Source organism: Panthera leo, chromosome A2 (genome assembly GCF_018350215.1).
Source record: "Panthera leo isolate Ple1 chromosome A2, P.leo_Ple1_pat1.1, whole genome shotgun sequence".
NCBI classification, from domain to species: Eukaryota; Metazoa; Chordata; class Mammalia; order Carnivora; family Felidae; genus Panthera; species Panthera leo.
In genome coordinates this window covers 125,437,361-125,460,017 of record NC_056680.1, presented here as the reverse complement: position 1 = coordinate 125,460,017, position 22,657 = coordinate 125,437,361, and the positions used below count along the sequence as shown (strand labels likewise).

The window sequence follows — 22,657 nt, the reverse complement described above, 5'->3', positions numbered from 1 at the left end:
TTTCAAAATACTGGTTCAAATGGGCAAGTTATTATGGTTAAAACTGTAAGCTTAACATGCAAGAAGTAATACATACTTGTGTGGTCAGAAGTAACATTTAGAATAAATCACTATACACTACTTTGAAGATTTAACTATTAAGAGATGAGAGAGAAATACTTCCAACATCAAGAATGTAGGTTTAAAATACTTGAAAGTGTTGGGGCATTTCTACTGACCTAATTTGTCTAAAAGTAAATAAATAAATACATTTGGATTACCTTGTCCAGAGCAAATTTAGTGTTTCCTACTGAAGATAATGACAGTATGTAAGACCCAACAAGGGCAAAGTTGCTGGTACGCACAGCATGGAGACCACCTGGACTGGCCATGACTGGAGAGAAAGGAAATGAAGGTGAGTCCAGAGTGATTTTTGCAAGTATAAGTAACAATTCTTCACCTCACCCCAAAAGAATTAAATTAAGTCATCACAGAGAAAACTGCCATTTTCCTCCATTTTTAAAAAATGAAAAAAAAACTGTTAAGTACTTTACATTAACTTAGGTGAGGCAGTATAGACATTCCTTATCATTCCTTTGGGATGGCTGTATGTTTAAGACACAGAACTTAAAAATGTGCACATAAAACAATTTTCCTACAAACAAAACAACAACAAAAAAAGCAATTTTCCTAAAAGAGATGTGAAAAGACTTCATTGCTCTAGTCTAGGATGATATAATTAGCAGCAGAGACTATATCTGCAGTTTTTCTTAGTTACCCTCTTGTGCCAAGAAGAGACCAGAAGCCCAAAGGAAGGACTAAAACCAGCTCCATCCTAATCCCCTTTGGAAAACTCAGGCCTAAAGCCATTCTAGAGAATGCCTTTCACAACTTCCTGGGAACTAGAAAGATGCTTTTCTGACACGATACAACACCAGTCATGATCAGCAAAGTTAAAGGAGGTCAAGTCCACAGTGTGGAAAGCACAAAACCAATCTACAGAACAACAGAAGTTGGGGTGAAGAGTGATGCCACTGGCTGCAGCTATGGCCAGGTGACTTGCTATCATACGGTACTGCCTGCTAGAGCCTATATAACGTGATGCCTGGCGGCCCATGGTGACATCTGACAGCATGCTATTCTGCCCAGCAATCTTATGTGTTACCAGAAACCACACCGAAAATATTATTCAAAGGAGACTAAGGTGCACGCTCATCAGGACGCCTGTGTGCATAAAGCACGTGCGTGGTTGCTTAGCTCATTTACTGACTCTAGTGTTGGAAATAGTTCAAGATCCACTCACCTGAAGAATGAAGGCTGCTCTTCTAAAACAAAAGTGGTGTAAAGAAGAAACACAAGTTATTTCCTTTATTCGATACAAAGATTTAGATATTAAACAGTAAACTCTCTAATACTGCAAAAGCTACATTTCAGAAAATATTATTTTTTCCTCTTTAAATAATCAGATGTTTCTCCCCAGTATATTTTAAAGATTTCCACAGTGCTAAGAGTTTAGAAATGGTTAACCAATTTACAATCGTGTGGGTAAAATGAAAATTTCTCAAGGGAGCTAAATTTTTTAGGATTTACTTACTGTGGTTATAGATGTGAGAAGTCGCTTTGGAGTAATAGCCTAGAAGAAAAGGTAACAGTGTATTTACTGCTAAACATTATGATTCAGAGCTTAAAACTAACCAACCTTGAGATACTCCCACATAGAAAATAATTCTTAAATGTGAATACATTTATACTTGAGTCCTCTATTAAGGCTTTCTCCATACTGTCATTCCTGTTTTCGCTGGAGCTAAAGTAAAATTCTTCTAAGTGATGTTAGAAAAAGCACTAAAGACCAAAGACTGGGAAGGCTAAATACCACCCTACAAGTTCTCACGGCTTATGCCCGCACAAGTACTGGTGAACCGAGAACTTGGTGAGGCAAGAGCTCAGAGGAAAGGCTTGAGAAACATTTAAACAGGTTATAAAAGCTGGTTGTCAAATAAATGTAGAGAAATTAAAAACTGATATATGTATTATCTCTGATGATGATCCTTTTCCTGGGTTTTTCCTTCTCACCTTGGACTTGTGTGCCTTTTTCTTCTTATCAGGGCCTGAGAGTTCTTTCTTTTGTACCTACACACAAACCCAAAGCATAATTAGTTTAAGATCTAATATGTCTAAGAACAACATAATATTGGTTATTTTACAAAGCTTTCACTGCTTACCAAGCTGTAAACTTCAATATTTATTTCAAAGTCATTGGACACATCTTGCCTGGGAAGATAAATCGTTAAATAAAACTGTAAGGAAAACACACACTTATGCCATTAAAAATGATGCCACTAATGTTGTTACATGATTCTGAGAGTAAAGGAATTCACAGTGTTTTTAACTACAGGCAGTAGTTACAAACCATTAAAAAACATAAAAATTGGTAAGAAAAGTCTACTTTTACTATAATACAAGTCAAATATTTTCTTCAGTATTTTACAATTCAACGTCTTTAATAAACAATTTTTTTCTAGCTGGATTTTGACTCTGTATTTTCAAAATTAATTTGTGACACTAAATACATCTTTTCACCGAGTTGGAATATTAAGTACATTATAAGATTTAAAGCACATAAATAAAATATTAAGGTCTAGATCTTATACATATGTTTATATTTACTTTTTTATTTTTGAGAGAGAGAGAGAGAGTGAGTGAGTGGAGGAGGGGCAGAGGGAGGGAGACATGGAATCCAAAGCAGGCTCTAAGATTCAAGCTGTCTGCATAGAGCCCAGCATGGGGCCTGAACTCGTGAACTGTGAGATCATGACCTGTGCTCAAGTCAGATGCTCAGCTGACTGAGCCACCCAGGTGCCCCTGTATGTATTAATTTATATAATATATAATATTATGCATGTATTTATGTTTTATGTATATGTCAAAACATTAAATACATATATTCACATGGACAAAATGTGCTACACAATGGAAAGAAATATCAGAAACATGTAAAAGATTTAAACCAACAAATTGAAACAGTTATTTGTCCACATGAGAATGAACATACTGTATTTCAAAGACTATACATTCCATCTGTACTAACCCCATTAAAAGAAAATGTGTTTGAACCAGCAAAAGCATAATTTACTTACAGAGTAAATGTAGTAGGGAATGTCAGAGCATCACCATTAAGAGAATTTGAAGTACATGCTAATGGTGTGGCTACCATATTTTCAGCTCCTGCTTTTAGTATAATTAAGAAATAGTAATTTGCTGCATCTGCAAAAGGTAATCACATTACATAATAAGCACAAGCAAAATCAGATTTAGCTAATCAGCATTCTGAAAAACCAAAGGAATAAAGTAATACTGTGACTAATTTATATAATGTATGTAAAAATTACTAAAATCAACTTTCTAGACACAAAAAGCTAAGTAAGACATATAAGCAGTCATAATCATCATCAATAAACATCAGGCAAGATCTCTTCCTATTATTTATGTGAACTGAAATAATGCCAGTCCATAATCCCTCAATTTCTGCTGACTTCGTATTTTACCTATTGACTAATTCTTTAGCTGACAGTATATTCCTCAAAAAGAAAATTAGGGTTTATTATTTCAAAAATAAAATACTACATTTCTGTGAAAGTTACTTAGAGATAAATTCTAATAAAAACATAAACTGTTCCTTCACTATCTGTCATTGAATACCCACATATTCAAGGTACATACTATGTTACCAATAGATTTCTTCCACACCACATCCAAATCAGACAACAGCAATAATCAGAACCTAAGTCACCTCCTCCCTACAATGATGCTTCAACTTTTAAAGATCTCCATTCTTTCTTTTCCCTGTACCTCAAATTCACTTCTCACCTATGTCTAGCCCTCCTTTCCCTCAGAGAAAGGTCCATGCAAATGAAAATTTAAAGGAATCTTAAAATAACTTCACCAAAATTTAATGAAACTTTATTCAGCTTGCTATAATTACCCTGCCCTGTTTTCAGATCCTGGTGCCATACTCTCCTTTACCCACGTTGCTATGATTTTTCGTAGGATACATGTTTATACTTATTCAATCTACAGTGACAAAGGCGATACAATTTCAATAGAACCATCTTCACTGTGGTGGTGATCTTCACCTCTACAACCAATCATTCAAGATTTGGGGGATGGGTTTGAAACAGAAAAGAGTAAGTAAAATAGGTTCTCTCAGATGTCCCCATACTTTCCACAAATTAAATAATGAAAGTTGAGTGATCTGCCGTGTCAAGATCATCTCATCTTCGGAAATACTTCATGCTCGAAGCTATGTTTAACCAGCCCTGCTTTCAGTTAGAGCCATGTCTGTCACCATGTGGATCAGCAACCACATATGAAATTTTCCCTTGGTTATTTTTACGCACAGATCTTCCATCGAAGAACTAAAGGCCCAAGATACAAGCTGCACATTCTTTTGCATGCTCTACTTGCTCACATTTGCATCATTCCTGCCTAGGTAAGTTCATAATTTAACATAGGATCTAGAAGCGGTGAAAATAAAAATCACCATACCTGGTTTCTGAACTGTACCACAGACAAAATCTGCTTTTAGAGGCAAGCGGATTTCTGACAAAGTAACTGATCCCTTGGATGCGATAAATTCACTTGGGGGTATGGGACCAGCCTTGTTCTTCCTCTGGGGCCCTTCGTTCTTCAATTTATTCAACTCATCAATCAAAAGTGTTCTCTTCTCAGCTATGTAAAAATATGCAAGGTCACAAATATTAAAACTGCATCTGTCTCTAAATGAGACCGATTCAAGAAAATGCACTGAGGCGGCAAATGTACGTAAGATCAAAGACAAGATCAGTACTTCTTTGTACAAGCAGGTGGTAGGTGGTTGGGTAAAACCTTGACTGCTCATCCGTTTACCAAATCTTTATAATTTAATGCTTGAACTTGCAGCCAGTTTTCTTGTATGGTATAATCTCTCCACCCTAACATGCCCTGTCATCTGCCACTACACATACACAACAAAGTTCACAGACTTTTTTAGCTACATGTAGATAGCCAGGTGCAGAGACGAGAGAGAGAGAGAGAGAGAGAGAGAGAGAGAGAGAGAGAGACATTCATATATTCATTTTTCGCATACTTCAAAACTGCATTTCTTCAACTGCATTCCAATTCCTTTCACCTTTCATGCAAACTACATTTTATTTTACATGTAGAGTATTCACAAATGTTATAAGAAACAAACAAACAGAAACACAGATCAACTAAAACAGAAAAAGCCCTTTCTTTAAAATAGAGATTTCTAACTATCCTGGACAAAATAAGTCCTGATTTGGAATTCTGTTGGAACAGTTTCAGGTGTATCACACGTACTAGCAATGAGGAGAAGTCTTTCTGCTTCAGCTTCTTCTAGTGACCCTTTTCCGTGATCTTCATCAACACAGCAGTTAAGAGCCTGGCTGGCTTGATAGATTACTGTCTGCTGCAAATTTATTTCATTATTGAGTTCCTAGGGAAACCAAAGAAACGAGAAAAAGAACTCACATTTTTTTTATCACCATTTTCACTTTATTTAAAACTTCAGTTGTAACTAATCCTGTTGGATAATTTCCAAAATATCCAGAGAGTGAAGTCAAAATGAAATTCTTTCACTGTTCAAGTGTCTGGACTATGCACCAAAAACATTCAACACGCTATAAAAATTACACTATAAACATTCTTATGAAAAGACTTTCAACTCATACTGAATAAAAATTATACTCGGGGCTATGTTCGACAAAGTAAAGATGTAGAAATTATCTGATTCATTTTATTTAAATTACATGTATGTTGTACATGACTTCCTTAGCATCAAAGAACCTCTAAGAGCAAAATGAAAGTTATACTTTAAGGATATTTATGACAAACGTGTTTAAATGTTTCAGCTATATCAAACAAGCTTCCAACCTGCCCAACAAAGAGGACCTTTCTCAAGTTACAATGAATTCAAGAGTGATTTACTGAGCTCCAGTGTGTCAGACACTGTTCTACTCACTCAGGGTACGGAGATGAATAAGGCCGGGCCCTTGTCCTTAAGGAGTGTACGATCTAGTACAGAAAACATTCCAAGTCTCCTTTCCACGGAAGTACATACCTGCATTTTCTGTTTGATGTTCACTTGACCAGGAAAGGCATTCTTTTTCTCATCCAACTTCGAAGTAACATCTTCCTTCCGAACAATCACTTGCTTTATTGAAGGACGTTCCGTTTCTTTGAATCTTTGAGATCTGTATGCATCAATGCTTCAGAAAATAAGGTATACTCTATTAGAAATCCAGCAACACGTTGAGCACTCTCTTTTAGTGAACATGTGGAAAATGCCATTTGGTAAAAGAGAGGCTGACAAAAGTCATTCCAAAGTTTTATACAGGTGAATTAATAACATTATAAGTTATAAATCTAAACTATGACCCTTAGTGAGTGAATGCCTTTTGAAAAACATGCTTACCTATAAAGAAGATCACGATCTTCAGAACCAATGCTATCACCTGACTCAGCTCGAGGAACACGGGTTCTTTGGAATTTCCCTGGCTTTGGACTTTCATCACTTACGCTGGAATCTTTCAATTCCAATCGAGGTGAGAAAACTAAACTCTGCAGTGAAGCACATCAGGTATTAGATTTTATGGATGACACTGATTCTAAGTGATAACTCTGAGGAATTGAATAAATGCTCTATTATTAGGAAATGAAGATCCAATAAGTCAACTGATTTATGATGCATCATAAAAACAAAGGCAAACTAAAAAATAAGTTCCCTAAATAGTAAATGAATAAAAGTTCAAAGACAGCTAAAACCTGCACTTATAACTCTCTTAAAAACTTTTTCTAATTGAACCAATTTCTCAAACTGTAGCTATTCAATTTAGGGCGATAGCTAAAAACAATAGTTGGCTCTCAATAAATGTTAGTTGTCTGTCTGGTGCTATGTACTAATATACTAGTGATTTAATATTCATATTAACCCCATGATATAGGCACTACTTTTAACCTCACTTAACAGGTGAGGGAACTGTGGCAAAGAGGTTAAATAACCCGGCCAGTAAACAGCCAATGGCAGAGCCAGGATTTGAGCCCAAATGTCTGACCTTTTAAACCATGTCACAGTTTGCATTTTATCCAAGGTCACAGGAAACCACTGAAGCATTTTAAGCTCTCTTTTATGAGAACTGACGTCAGAGTTCCAGCATCCCCCTGGCTACAGAGTGCCAAATCCCCATGTACCAACTCAAACAAAAGGGGATCTCGTGATTGCTGCTTCTTTGTGTCCCGGGCCTGTTGACATTTAATCTTTTCTTACCTCCGGACTTACCACACCAACGGTCTGTGCTAACGGAGCAAGCAAAGACATGGAGGAGATGTTCAGTGCGTCTTCCTGTTCTTCAGCGCTTTCTGCTTCTGCGTGGTCCATCTCCTCTTGGCTCTTTTCCATGTCCAGCTCACCTTCCACCAGGACATCACTGAAGATGTCATTAATTACTTTTGAACTATTGATATCATCGTCATCATCCACACTCATCTCAGTTTCACGTACCACTTCTGAAAAAGATTTCAGGAGGTGATTCTGTGACTCAGACCTTTAAGAATTAAAGGGATAGCAGAGCAGACCTAACGTTCACGGGCTTACTAAATAAACAGCAAAGCAGTGAAAGTTAGAACTGCCAAAAGCTGACTAAACACTTTGGATTTAAGAAAGAATATTAACTAAGAATGCGAACAACAAGATAATAGCCAGAAACTTCAGACTTACAAAAAAATGTTCTTTCGAGTAACTCTTTTTGTTTTTGGGGGAATGCCTTTTCACATGGCTGTCAATAATAGGAAAATATTAACAGCACTTAAGGCAGGGTTCCCAAATAACCTTCAAGAACCACTAACCTCCCTAACAGTATATAAAGAGTGTGGAAGGGCAGTACATTTCCTTTCCCTATGAAAGTGAGCGATAGCTTTAATCAGATTTTCACAGGGATCTGTGACCTAAGATAACTGTTAACAGTGCTATCTCTTTGTGGAAGCTAGAATATTTCCTAGTGAAAAAAAGAGAGAAGGGTGCCTGGGTGGCTCAGCCAGTTAAGTGTCCGACTTCAGCTCAGGTCATAAACTCGTGGTTTTTGAGTTCAAGCCCCATGTTGGGCTCTATGCTGACAGCTCAGAGCCTGGAGCCTACTTTGGATTCTGTGTCTCCAACCCCCCCCCCCCCCCATTCTCTCCCTCTCTCAAAAATAAATAAAGATGTTAAAAAAATTTTTTTTTTTTTTATTTTATTTTTTTATTTTTTTTATTTATTTTTGGGACAGAGAGAGACAGAGCATGAACGGGGGAGGGTCAGAGAGAGAGGGAGACACAGAATCGGAAACAGGCTCCAGGCTCCGAGCCATCAGCCCAGAGCCTGACGCGGGGCTCGAACTCACGGACCGCGAGATCGTGACCTGGCTGAAGTCGGACGCTTAACCGACTGCGCCACCCAGGCGCCCCAAGATGTTAAAAAATTTTTAAAAAGAGAGAGAAAGAGGAGCGCCTGGGTGGCTCAGTCGGTTAAGTGTCTGACTCTTGGTTTCAGCTCACGTCACGCATGATCCCACAGTTTCATGGGTTTGAGCCCCACATCTCTGCACTGGCAGCACAGAGCCAGCTTGGGGTTCTCCCTCTCTCTCCGCCCCTCCCCTGCTCACCCTGTCTCTGTCTCTCTCAAAATAAATAAGCTTAAAAATATTCTTTAAAAAAAGAGAATATTACAGATCATGAGACATTTTGAAATATAGAACATTATATATTTGAATATGTGCTTCTACCAATATATTATATCTTATAGTGAGTTCAGAATTAATAGGAAATAAAGCATAAAAACCAACCAGTCTGCTGCTCAACCTTTGGGTCTGATGTTACTTTTAAAGACTTATCCTCTTCTAAAAACAATGTGATTTTCAAAGGGCTAGACTTCGTCATTTTACGTTCAGTGAAACCTAAAAAAAAATTTAAGAAAAACCATATTACTATATGTAGGAACCTAGAATTTTTCAGTTAAGATATGTTTTGTATTCTTTTTTCTGATCATAAAACTATGCATTTCAGATCTAAAAATGTATAGAGAATCCCCCAAGACAACTGTCCTCTCTTAACGTTCCCATCTCTCTTCCTCCCCACCAAGAGAAAGGGGACACCAATATTACCAGGCTATTTGTCCTTTCAGTTACCCTGTATGTATGCAAATGTTACATCCTTTTGTTTTATCAGAAGGTCGTCATACTATGCATGCATTTTATTTTTCACTTTTTAGAAAAAAGTGTCAATAAGAACACTTCATAAGCTAGCAATAGAAGGAAACTGAAACTACCTCAACAGAATACAGGCCACAAATGAAAAGCCACTGGCTAACATGATACTCAGTAGTGAAAAACCGAAAGCTTTTCCTTTAAGATCAGGAACTAGACAAGGATGCCCACTCTCACCACTTCTATTCAGCATAGCTTTGGAAGTCCTAGTCAGAGAAAATAGGCACGAAAAAGAAATAAAAAGCATCAAGATTTGAAAAGGAGAAGTAAAATTACCTCTGTTTATAGATAATATGATATTATATGTAGAAAACACTATAAACATTCCACAAAAAATCCCGTTAGAATAAGCAAATTAAGCAAAGATGTAGGATATAAAATCAACACACAAAAATCACTTGCATTTCTGAACACTAACAAAGAAAAATCTGAAAGGGAAATTGAGAAAACAATCCCATTTACAATAGCATCAAAAAGAATAAAATACTTAGGAAAAAACCTAACCAAGGAGGTGACATAATTGTCCACTGAAAGCTGCGAAACATTGCTTAAAAACATTAAATAAGGCACAAATAGCTGGAAAGACATCCCATGATCATGGATTGGAAGACTTAATAGTGTCAAGATGTCAATAGTACTGAAAGCAATCTACAGATTCAATGCATTCTCATCAAAATCCTAGTAGCGTTTTTTAGAGAAACAGAAAAGTCCATCCTAAAATTCGTATGGAGCTTCAATTCAATAAATCTTGAATATACAAAATACCTTTGAAAAAGAACAAAATTAGAAGACTGACGTATCCAGATTTCAAAACATATTACAAAACTATAGTAATCAAAACGGTATGGCACAAACACAGACCAAGGGAACAAGAACAGAGAGCCACAAAAGAAAACCTCACATGTATGGTCAAATGATTTTTGACAATGCTGCCAAGATGATTTAGTGAGGAAAGGGCAGTCTCTTCAACAAATGAGGCTGGGAAAACTGGATAAGCACATGCAAAAAATGAAATTGGAACCTTATCTGATACCATATACAAAATTATCTCACAATGGATTAAACACTTAATTGTAAGACTCAAAACCATAAAGCTCCTAAACATAGGAAAACATCCATGACAATGGATTTGTCAGTTTCTTGGGTGTGACACCAAAAGCACAGGCCACAAAAGCACAAGCAGACAAATGGGACTACATCAAATTTAAAAACTTTTGTGCATCAAAGGACACATTCAACAGAGTTGAAAAGTCAACCTACAGAATGGGGGAAGATATTTGTAAATTGTGTATCTGATAAGAGGTTAATATATGGAATATATAACTATGACTCAACAACAAAAATAAAATACCCTCATTAGAAAATGAGCAAAGAACTTGAACAGACATTTCTCCAAAGATGATATACAAATAGCCAACAAGCATATGAAAAGATGTTCAACACCACTAATTATAAAAGAAATGGAAATCAAAATCACAACGAGCTATCACCTCACACCCTAAAGGATGGCTACTATAAAAAACCAAACCAAACAAAACAAAAAAACAGAAAATAACAAGTGTTGGCAAGGATGCGGGAAAATTGGAATCCTTGTGCAGTGTTGGTAAGATTGTAAAATGGTGTGACTGCCACAGAAAATAGTATAATTATTCCTCAAAGTACTTAAAATAGATCTACTATATGATCTAGCAATCCCACTTCTGGGTATATATCAAAAGAATTCCAAGCAGGGTCTCAAGGAGAAATTTGCATACCCGGCACTATTCACAATAACCAAGAGATGGAAGCGACCAAAATACCCAATGATAGACAATGGATAAACAAAATGTACATATACACAATGGAGTACTATTCAGCCTTAAAAAGGAAGGAAATGCTGTCACAAGTTACAACATGGATAAACCTTGAGGACATTAAGCTAAATTAAATAAGCTAGTTACAAAAAGAAAAATACTATATGATTCCACTTATAGGACGTTTCTAAAGTAGTCAAATTCATAGAGACAGAAAGCAGAATGGTGGCTACCGAGGGCTGCAGAGAGGAAGAAACGGAGAGCTGCTGTTTAATGGGTACAGTTTCAGTTCTACAAGATGAAAAGGTTCTGGAGATCTGTTCTGCAACGATGTGAATATACTTAAAACTACTACTACTTAAAAACTGTTAGGATGGTGAATTTTAGTAACGTGTTTTTCACCAGACTTAAAAAAAAAAACTAAAATGTTTAAGTGTCTCTGACATATTAAATGTCATTACATACAAAGCTATCGTATTCATTTAAGCAGCTACATAATATTCGAGGACATGGATTTAGCATAATTTATTTAAACAGTTTGCTACTGATGGACATTGAGGTCATTTACACCTTATTACTAACAGTGCTACAATTCATCTCTTTGTATATGCATCTTTGCACACTAGTTTTAAGAAGTCAACTTGTAGAAACACTTGTAGAGGAGCTAAATTAAAGAGCATGCATACTTTACAATTCAACAGATATTACAGAATCTTTCTCAAAAAAAAAAAAAAAGAGTGGTAGTAATTTATTCTCCCATCAAGAGCATGAGTCCTGAGTCTGGAAAGAGAACTACGGAAGAAGCATATTGCATGGCTAAACATTAAAGAATGAGTAGAAATAAAGACATTAATCTATCTTTTTACATTGAAGCAGTATTTCCGCTTTCCAATGCAATTTCCAAAACTCCAGTAGACTGAAAGCTACATATAAGTGGAGCAGAAGTGGAAAATGCTGACCTGTAGGTTCTGTGCTGGAAGGTTTTCCTGGTGTTTGATTTTCTGTCACCTTTTCCGTTACTGGAAGCGATGGGGTATTTGAAACAGCTTGGTGTTTTTTGAGGGGAGTGTTCGGACAGTGAATTTCCTGCAGAAAGGAAATGAAGATTTTATTTCTCAAAACTATAGATTTTTTTGTCTATTTTTACATGTTATTAAATGAAACAAACACGAATCATTCTTTTATATAAGCTTCCTCAGAACAAAACAATGTATGTGAAAGGTCCCAGCCATGTTTAGATCACAAGAAGCCCTCAGTGCTGGTTCATTATTCTTGGTAATTCCCAGTACGTACAACTTTTAACAGACTAGGAGGCAGGAATGAAAATTCACATCAGAGTAGTTTTAGATAAACTGATTTAAGTGAAATCCACACAGAGAAAAGTAATTCCCCATATGTCACTTATCTCCTCCCACACCTATAAAATCTACTGACAGTTCCTGCATTAGGATTCCCCTAAACGGTTACTCAGGAGTAAAAGGCCAGGAAAACAAAGAACCAAAAACAGGTCTGAAAAGAAGGAAAGAAAAAGAAAAAACAGGAAATCCCTCTGAGTCTTTTTTTAATCATTTATAAAGGCAATGGAAGAGGAACATTCATTGTTTGTTTCGGAAAAGGCTTTATGATTAAAGCAATAGTAGAAATAATCAAGTAAGAATAAGAATAACAGCAACTAATGCTTAGTAGAGCCTCATTTGTGCCAGTCACCTTTCCAAGCACTTGGCATTGCCTCCCTGAGTCCTCCCAATAACCCTGTAAGTTTGGTGCTACTACCTCCATTTTACAGATGAGAAGACCGAGACGCAGACGAGTTCAGCAACTTGCACACTGGGCTAGTAACTGGCAGGGCCAGTTTACAAACCTACACATTCTTATTCCCGATGTAATTTCAGACCGTGTTGTCTCTCGAATTAGAAGAAGCTTTTGATGCACGAACACAGGGTAAACTATCGAATGCTGTGCTGCAGACCTGGCTCTCTTGTGAAGGCAGGACTTCCCTACAATATTCTGTAATAAAGGTGGTTCTCTCCCCTAGACCCTGACGGCACGAGGGACAGCCCCTCTCCAGTCTCTAACACTAATTCCAAGCTCTCAGTAATCCTCTCCTCCTGCCCCTGCTCCTCTAGGCTCACGCCCCCTGGTTATACTGCACTCACCATCCCGCCTCCCAGTCCAACACCTGCCATCACCTGGGTGATCTCAGTAGCCTCTTACAAAAAAAAAAAATTATAAGCAGCAAGAGATAACTCTTTTACAAAAGTCCGAATGAAAAGGAGGCAAAGAAAGGGGGGGTAAACAGGGGTCAGGAGAGTAGTTTTGGTTTTAAGATGACAGATAAGCTTGCTTATATATGGTTGCTATATATGGATGGGAAGCATTAGCACATTCCTTCCTTCCTTCCTTCAAGGACAAATTTATTGAGCCCCTACTGTGATCCAAGCACTAAAAACACAGATAAAGATGGATAAGGTCCTTGTGGACAGTGGTGGAAAGCAAAGGTAGAACAATTACAGGAAGATAAGTATTCCAGTCGAGGTAAATACAGGATGACATGGTGAAAAAAAAAGAGGGGCCACTTAGGAAAAGGGCCAAGCAAGGATTTCCAGAGGGGACTAGAGTTTGACCTATTCCTAATGAAGTAGGAGCTCACCACAGAGATACTCTGGGCGGACAGAACAGCAAGGCAAAGGCCAAGAGATCTGAAAACGTGGATACATTTGAGAAACTGCAAATAGTCTACATGACAGGACTGAAGCACATGTGTGGAGGAGCAGTGAGGAGCCAGATTCTGAATGATTCTGGATGTCAAGCCAAGCACTTGAGACATTTTCTGATGATAGCTATGGGAAACTTTCCAGGATTTTAAGGAAGTGAATACACAAATATCTGCTTTATAAGACTATTTCCCTGGCAGCAGTGGGTAAGGTGGACAGGAAAACAGCCAGACTAGAAGCAGGGTTTTCAATACAAAGTTCTGGAAGTGATTAAGGTAACGGCAGAGGAAAACAGAGAGGACAGGCAGCTTGTGACATATTTAGAAAACATCCAATGATGTGTATGTGTTTGTGTGTGTGTCTGTGTGTGTCTGTGTGTGTGTGTGTGTGTGTGTGTGTGTGTGTGCGTGCTAGGGGAAGATATAGTAATAAGAGGAGGTGGGAAGACACAGTAATAAAAGGAAGGAGCCAAGGAAGAACTCCCAGACTGTTTTAGCTGATGAGGTATAGAACAAAGACCTAGGTGAAAACAGAGACTCCATGGAGAATATACTTCTGCAAAACAGAGAGAAATACACTAGCTAGCCAGGCCAGGAGTTCAGGAGAGAGGTGAACACAGCATAGCTAAGCACCTTAGCATTTGTGTGCTTGGCTGAAGCTAAACATGAGGACAGAGAAGAGAAGCCCCAGGGCAAATGAGGAGAAAACAGGGTTAGGTCAGAACCCTGGGAAACATGATTTGTTAATCAAGAGAACTAGTAAAACAAAATCAATTAAATAGATCTTTGTCAAAGTATACTGGTTAAATGTATAGTTCTATTTCTACTGGTACCCACTTTAAATATAATTCTATTATTTTTAGCTGAAAAGTATATCCTAATACAGTATTTTGTACAAGTAGGCATGTAAATGAAGCAGAAAATAATTTACACTAAGGGACTTGGTTGAAGGCTGATTAATGAAATTTGACAGCAGATAATATAGGAATAAACAGAAATTTGGGACATAATTGGTGACTGAAAAGGATTATGGATAGTCTGAAAGTGTGGTATGTGGGGAGGGTATACAATCAGTACTAAAATAAGTAGATTCTGAGAAACACTTTAGAACCAGCATGTAAGTAGAATATTAAAAGAAATGTGAAATAAATTGAATGATGAGAAATTTTAAAATTTGATTTTAGGTAGCTCATCAGTGAATACGTTAAGAGTTCCACTGAATGGGAAAACATCACAAGAGAAAAGCAGAGTTGGAATGCATGCTGAAGGAGTTTATGAGTGGAAGGTGGCACAGTAAATTGGGACGGGATAAAGAAGTGTTTTACAACCAAACAGAACCAAGTTAGATCCCAGCACTGCTTTGGTACCAGGTTCACTTTCATATTTCTTGTTTACACCACCTGTTTGGTTTCTAGTTGTTTGCTTCTCGAGCTTTCGCCTTTTTCTGCACTCCATAAATTGCCCTTGTCAAATCGGCCACGAAGACATGCTAGTTCTTTCTCACGTTCCTAAAACAATCAAAAGCTCTATTTGATACGAGAGCAATAGTATGCTTAAGAATAATACACAAACATTACTAAACTTTGCTTGTCTTCAGTTTTAAGGGTAAAAAATTCACAATATTCATGGAATACAAGACAAAGTATTTCTAACTTGAAATAAGTGATACAAAGAATCACGATGCTATTTATCTCAGTCAAAAGACTGGTATCAGAATTCATAATTGGATTTCTAGGTCCTATGTCGAGACCACATGATGAATAGTGTTAAAAGCAGTAAGCCAGACCTGCTTGAGCTGTTGTGCCAAATGAGTAGTAGATGAAGATGTGTTTTGCTTGAATAATCTTTCTTGGATGGCCCTTGTATTTGGAGTGATAATGGGGGTTCTTTGGGGTGTGCTCCGAGCAGGACTTTGTTTGCTGTGTTCTTGACAACGCTCTCCAAAGCGCTCCAGGAAAGGCTTAATTCCTGCTCCTCCTACAGAAAACACACACATTTTGGAGGCCATTTAGAAGAAATAACAATTATCATTTCTATTGAAAAAGTTCTAAAATCCAGTAATGGCTCTAAAATGCTTTCATTCTGTTTAGAATACTCATTGGAAAAGTAAACAGTAGGAAAATAGCTTTAAAAAAGAAATTTACCACACGATTCTATTTAATTCAAAGTCCTAAAATTTATAAGATTTTGTTCCTTAAAAAAGAAAGAAGAATTAAAAAAATTTTAAAAGATAGAGTGATGGGGCGCTCTGGTAGATTGGGTGGCTCAGTGGGTTGAGCGTACTCTCTCTCTAAAAAAAAAGGGGGGGTGAGGTAGAATAAGAGAGCAGTGGGAGTTAGAAAACCTTTCAACTACATAATCAGAACTGGAAATAATCCTAAAGGATTGGAGATTCACAGTGTGTTTATTAATAGCACTCCCTGACCACCAAGTGCCCGAGCCATGATCACCCAACTACTTATATTTCTATAGCCCAGTGTATTTCATCTTGCTTTTAGCAAGTCTAATATACTAAAATCCAGGGATTAAATCCTTCTCTCCCAAAAGAAAAATTAGAGATCATTCACTTTATCAAGGGATGTCTTCAATCTATAAAGTCTTAAACCAGTATTCCTTTGAAATAGTATGAAGTACATTTAAAGTAGAACAAATGAGGGGCGCCTGGGTGGCTCAGTCGGTTGAGTGTCTGACTTCAGCTCAGGTCATGATCTCATGGTCCGTGAGTTCGAGCCCCACATCGGTCTCTATGCTGACAGACCTGACCCTGGAGCCTGCTTCGGAGTCTATGTCTCCCTCTCTGTCAGCCCCTCCCCCTCTTGTGCTCTGTCTCTCTCTCTCTCTCTCTCAAAAATAAATGTTAAAAAAAAAAAATTTAAAGTAGAACAAATGGGGGGTGCCTGGGTGGCTCAGTTGGTTGAGCATCTGACTTTGGCTCAAGGTTCATGAGTTCTAGCCCCACATGGGGCTCTCTGCTATCAGCGGGCACTCTGCTATCAGCATAACCCACTTTGGATCCTCTGTCCCCCTTCTCTCTGCCCCTCCCTCACTTAATCTCTCTCTCTTTCTCTCTCTCTCCCCCCCCCCACTCTCAAAATAAATAAATAAACTTTAAAAAAAGAAAAGTAGAACAAATGGGATATATACCACCCCCATCATGAAGATGATAGGGTTGTACTATATGAAAAGAGGCTTATCTCTATCAGAAATCAGCATTTTCCTACAAAAGGCCAGATAGTAAATATTTTGGGCTTTGCAGGCCCATTTGGCCACTGTCATAACTACTCAACTCTGCACTGAAGCATGAAAGCAGCCACAGACAACATGTAAATAAATGGGCATGGCTATGTTCCAATAAAACTTTATTTGCAAAAACAGGTAAAGGGCACAATTTGACCCAAGACTCCACATGTCACTTCACACCATTATCTCTAACTAAAACCACTAAGAATAGGTGTGCCTGGGTGGCTCAGTTAAGCATCTGACTTCGGCTCGGGTCACGATCTCGTGGCTCCTGAGTTTGAGCCCTGAGTCAGGCTCTGTGCTGACAGCTCAGAGCCTGAAGCCTGCTTCAGATTCTGTGTCTCCCTCTCTCTCTGCCCTCCCCTGCTCATGCGCATGTGCACACACTCTCTTTCTCACTCTCTCTGTCAAAACAAATAAACATTAAAAAAAAACATTTTAAACAAAATCCACTAAGAAGACAAAGAAACATGTAAATTAAATATCTCTGAGGCCTGATAATAAATTCTGGGCATATCCAATAGCCAAGAATAATAATAATTTAAAAAAAGGCTTCTTATCTATGCCATAAGTCTTCAGAAAATTGGGGATAACTAGTTCTATTCCATGTGGGGATTTTGCTATTGCTTCAAATTCTCATTTCAGCTCCTCTGGAAACTGACTACTGCTTTCCTAGCCCATAACGAATGGATTCCCACTGTTATCTCTCTCTACTTCTCTTTTATAATGAACTACTGTTTCCGAGAGATTGTATTTTTAAGAAGTTAAAATTTTGAACTGAAAGTCTTTCCAAAAGCAATTCTAATGGAAAAGAATATTGTTCAAAGTAAATTATATCTCTATATATTTGAACCACGCTTTTTAGTCCTGGGTTTCTCAACCAACAGCATGTGGGGGTATGCCAGAAGGTTTAAGCCCCCACAAGATAAATACGGATTTCTAGGAACATCAATTTACTATAGGGAATTTCGAACTTCCACATGTATATACTCACACACAATATAACCACATACAAATATAATTAGGAGTGGAGTCATTTGTATACACCTCATTTTCCTTTGCTATCAGGGGTATCTTCTTATTTCAGTTTGGAAAGCATTGCTCTGCACACTTGGTTTTAAGAATGTTTCTCCATTATGCCCTTAAAATGTGATTTCCAGTTCTATACGCTTTGTCTCCATCAAAAAGTATGGAAGAAAGAAACTACATGGTCATTCTAGAAAAAAACCATGTCTAAGTTGTTAAAATGTAACAAGTTACATACTTTGACCAGTAACTGGACAAGTCTACACTAATGAATATTCATTCAATGAGTTAGAGCTGAATTTGAAGAAATTCCATTTTATACATTCAGACACTTGCCATGGCAAACCACGAACATACAATTCATGACTGGACACCTAAAACGCTGAGAACAGACATTCTGAAAACAGTCAGCAGTAACTAGATTTTTAAAAAGATACATAACCTGGTGTTGCAGATTTGTCTTTAGATTGAGACTGCCGACATATTTCTCTATTTAATTCTTCTTTAGGCCCAACTGTCTGGGACACGGTTGACTTCCCAGTTGGTTTCGATACCTCTGTTTTCAGGAGACTAACAGGAGTTTTCTGAAGTAGCTCAGGATTTTGTACCTCACAATTTTTAGCTTCAGCAACGGATACAGTAGAAGATTTCACTGGGGAAGAAGCAGCTTTCTGAAACATGATAACACTTAGGGTAAATAACAATATTCATAATATCTAAAGGTAGACTTAAAACAAGTTAAATTCTATTTGCTTAGTAGCCTTTAAGTAAACTTATGAAAAACAATTTTTCCCCCTAATAGATCAAACCATTTTGAAAGATTTGACAAAAAATCAACTTAGAAAATGCTACTATTTGGGGTGCCTGGGTGGCTCAGCCAGTTAAATGACTCTTGATTTCAGCTCAGGTCATGATCTCACTGTTTGTGAGTTCGAGCCCCAAGTCAGTCTCCGTGCTAACAGTGCAGAGCCTGCTTGGGATTCTCTCTCCCTCTCTCTCTGCCTCTCCCCTTCTTATGCTTTCTCTTTCTCTCAAAACATGTAAAAAGAATTTAAAAAAGAAGAAAATGGTACTCTTTAAATTATAATATATAATTTAGTCTGCATAATATATTGAGGAGTAATTTCATGTAAGGGATAGGGTCACTCCCTATTTTAAAAAACAATTTCTTTTATATTATCTCACTAGCACCTTTATAAATGTTAAGCATATTAGAGCACATTGCATATTTTTGGTATTTTAATTAAGTCAGTATTAATTTAACAAAATCATATGTATTTGATGGCTAACTATAACATATTAAGTGCTTTATGCAAAGCACTTTGCTGTGGGTTTTATACACATTGTCTCATTTCATCTTCCCAATAACCCTTTCTTTCCCATTTTACAGATGGGAAAATAAGGTTTTACAAGATTAATGTCTAAAGCCACATTTTCAATTACGTGGCAGAGCTTGGGTTGAATGCAACTCTATCAAATTCCCAAACCTGGCTCTACATTTAAAAACAATGCACAGAAACATACTACTCTTTTGCTTTTCTGTTTTTTAAGATTGTTTTTGAAAGCTGTTGATGTAATTCATGTGCAAGGGAAAACTTTCAAACATTTCAAAAGAATATATGGTAAAATTATCATACCCACCCTTGACAATCTTGTTCAGCAAATGCCTTCGGAAGGCAACTTTAGCTACTAGTTTATTAAATGTCCCTTCAGAGAAATTTGATATCTTATATTTATACACATACATAAAGCATTCTGCAGAGAAAATAATTATCAGTTGCTCTCCCTGCTGACTAAGAAGAGGCTCCATCATTCCATTATTATTATATACCTTGGAATTGTATGAACTTAGTATAATTTAGTTGTCAATTACTAATTTATTTGGTATAGGCTACCAAATTTAGGATTTTTACTTTCTACGCCCCCAATTTCTAAAAATACATACAAACACCATGTATATAAGATACATACCTACACATACATACACATTATCACTCATAACCAAAAAGAAAAGGTTTCCCAAGACTGATACTGCATGACTTACCACAGAGCTGGAAACTGTAGCATCATTCAAAGATGCGCCCACGGCACTCGAGGACGGAGCTTTATTCAAAGAGGCCTCACCATCCCTTTGGGAACAGCATGCAGCTTCCTGCTTGACACTGCTGCTATTGATCCTAGCAGATGCTCCACTTGCAGAGGAAAATTTGGATAAACAAGTGGTACCAGGCTGTTCTTGTGCACTGTTTTGCTTTGCAGATGAGTAATTTACATCATCTTCCCACGAGCAAATAGTTGCGGCAAGGTTGGCCAGACGGCCCCTTCTACCAACTGGAGTTGCCGAGGCATCTGCAGGGGGTGGTTTGGGAGGCGAGGCAGCCCTTCCCTCTGATGGCATTGGTGACATGAGTGAGCTTTCGGGTATCTCGTCTGAAAATGTTTTCAGAAAAAGAGTAAGACCCATGTTCAAGAGTGACGCATATGTGTAATCCCAGGATCGCTCCACTCAGAATTTTAAGAAGAGGTTTGTAGAGGGGTGCTTGGGTGGCTCAGTGAGTTAAGCATCTAACTTCGGCCCAGATCATGATCTCACTGTTGGTGAGTTTGAGCCCTGCATCAGGCTCTCTGCTGTCAGCACAGAGCCGGCTTCAGATCCTCTGTCCCCCTGTCCCCCGCCCCATGTCCCTCCCCCATTTGCTTTCTCTCTCTCAAAAACAAATTTTAAAAAGTTTTAAAAAAATAAAGACGTTAGTAGGTTTCAGAACTAATAAAAAGCTCTCGTATGCATGAAACTACCAGCTGCTTAAATTTGACAATACCTTTTCAAATCAGAGGATACTTAATCCAAATTAAAACAAAAAGAAACCCACAACTTCTTATACCTATTTTTTTTCAATTTTTAATGGATCATGAATGCCCGAAGGTACTGTACACTTAGGTTATATTTTTAGAATTAAATCATTTTGTTACACTACTGCACAATTTAAGCTTACAGATGCCACAGGTACTTTTTGTTTTAAAAATGGAGTAAACCAGTGCTGTACAATCGAACTTCCTGCAATGATGGAGACGTTCCATATCCGTGCTATCTAGTAGAGTAACCAACCACTAGCCAGCCACATGTGGCTAGTGAGCACTTGAAATGTAGCTAGGGCAACTCAGAAACCTCATTTCATTTCATTGTAATTAATTTAAATCTTAAAAGCTACATATGGCTATTGTCTCCAGAATTGGATAGCACAGGGCTAGACAGCAGTGTTTTTCCACAGTTACTTCATTTTCCACAGTTACTTATCGATCTCACGTTAGTAATGGATAGCTGACGAAGGCCTGTACGCATTCCTCCTCTGTACAAACCCTTTTTGTCTCTGCACATAATTATGCTCAAGTCGGTCTCATCTTAAAGCTAAACACAAATACCCTCTCACCAACATATACCCCTCTGCAGCTGCCCCTCTTGCCCTGCACAAATATTCTCTCACCACTCAGCTCCCTTCAACCTGCCTCTGCCTACACCACAGGCCGCAAGTTGCGTTTGCTATTGTCACTAGATGCCAGTGCACACTCTGTAGGCCTTGTGTTTCTGCTGGTGACATCATGCTCTGCTAGTTCTGTCCTTGTGCCAGATCTTCCATGGTGTCCTTGCAACTACCGACCACTTCCATTCGGCTACCACCCAAGCACCCCAAATAACGTATCTGACGTTGAGACTGCCCCAAACATGTTCCTCCTCATCATGACCTCTTCCTCCTTCTCCCTTCACCTCCTCCACCATCCAGATATCAAGTTCCAGAGATTGTCTCCTAAATCTTACAGATCTGGCCTCTCCCCTTCACTTCCACAGGCCTTCATCCCACACGTGGACTATAACACGAGCCTTCTAACTGATCCTCCTGCTCAAGTCTCTGCCCTATTCAGTCCCTCCTCACTTCTGATGCCAGAGTGATCTCTCTGCGACATTTGCCCACTTAAACTCTTCCAGTATGCCACCATCACCTCCTGGTTAAATTCCACATGCTCTGGACCCCTGCTGCTTTCTTCAAACCGATCTCTTGTTTTTCTACCAGAAAATACCTACTCTTTATGCACACAGTCTGTTTATGGTAACTCTGCTTTTTAGGCATTCTGTTGCTTCTGCCTAGGATACCTCCTCCACTGTCTGAAGCCAGTGGTCCCTCGGAGTCCAGGTTGATTGCCTCTGCCTCCTCCAGAAAGTCTTCCCTGAACCCCACCGCCCCTGCAAGACCCCTTTGCATACCTCTGTTGCTTTCCTGAGAATAAGCCCTGTCCTCTATGCAGATGATGGTTTTATTATCATGTTTTAGGAATGAGCTTACTGGCACTCTAGCTCTACTAACTGTTCTCGATCAGAAAAGAAGCTTCAGATAAGTTCTATTTTAGTATAGTTCCTCATTTAATTGGCTGCTACCCACATCCTGGATAACATTCACTAAATCATTCATCGCAAGTGCTTTATTCTCAAGTGTCAGTGCTTAGAATCAGACAGGCTATGCCTTAATGAGATTTATTTTCAAAGCTGAGGTAGGCATGTGTTAACATTTGCTTTCAAAATGTTCAAAATCACTGCTGCAATGCTTTCTGCTCTAGAA

General features: G+C 38.1%; 1 protein-coding gene across 5 annotated transcripts in view; it reads right to left on the bottom strand.

The window, feature by feature from the left end:
- Nucleotides 1–22,657, bottom strand: part of ANLN (anillin actin binding protein) — a 47,656-nt gene that overhangs the window by 14,255 nt on the left and 10,744 nt on the right. For 4 of the 5 annotated variants that reach the window (XM_042922050.1, XM_042922063.1, XM_042922081.1 and 1 more), the window contains exons 4-20: nt 20,092–20,477; nt 18,490–18,718; nt 15,568–15,758; nt 15,182–15,289; nt 12,028–12,154; nt 8,856–8,966; nt 7,304–7,542; nt 6,452–6,597; nt 6,098–6,245; nt 5,338–5,473; nt 4,525–4,707; nt 3,117–3,243; nt 2,202–2,250; nt 2,053–2,109; nt 1,574–1,612; nt 1,283–1,304; nt 261–373 (exon numbers count right to left, since the gene is read on the bottom strand). In XM_042922050.1, coding sequence (XP_042777984.1) covers nt 261–373; nt 1,283–1,304; nt 1,574–1,612; nt 2,053–2,109; nt 2,202–2,250; nt 3,117–3,243; nt 4,525–4,707; nt 5,338–5,473; nt 6,098–6,245; nt 6,452–6,597; nt 7,304–7,542; nt 8,856–8,966; nt 12,028–12,154; nt 15,182–15,289; nt 15,568–15,758; nt 18,490–18,718; nt 20,092–20,477 — 2,411 coding nt within the window. The remainder of the gene's footprint in view (nt 1–260; nt 374–1,282; nt 1,305–1,573; nt 1,613–2,052; nt 2,110–2,201; nt 2,251–3,116; nt 3,244–4,524; nt 4,708–5,337; nt 5,474–6,097; nt 6,246–6,451; nt 6,598–7,303; nt 7,543–8,855; nt 8,967–12,027; nt 12,155–15,181; nt 15,290–15,567; nt 15,759–18,489; nt 18,719–20,091; nt 20,478–22,657) is intronic. The other variant, XM_042922056.1, reaches the window with a different exon arrangement.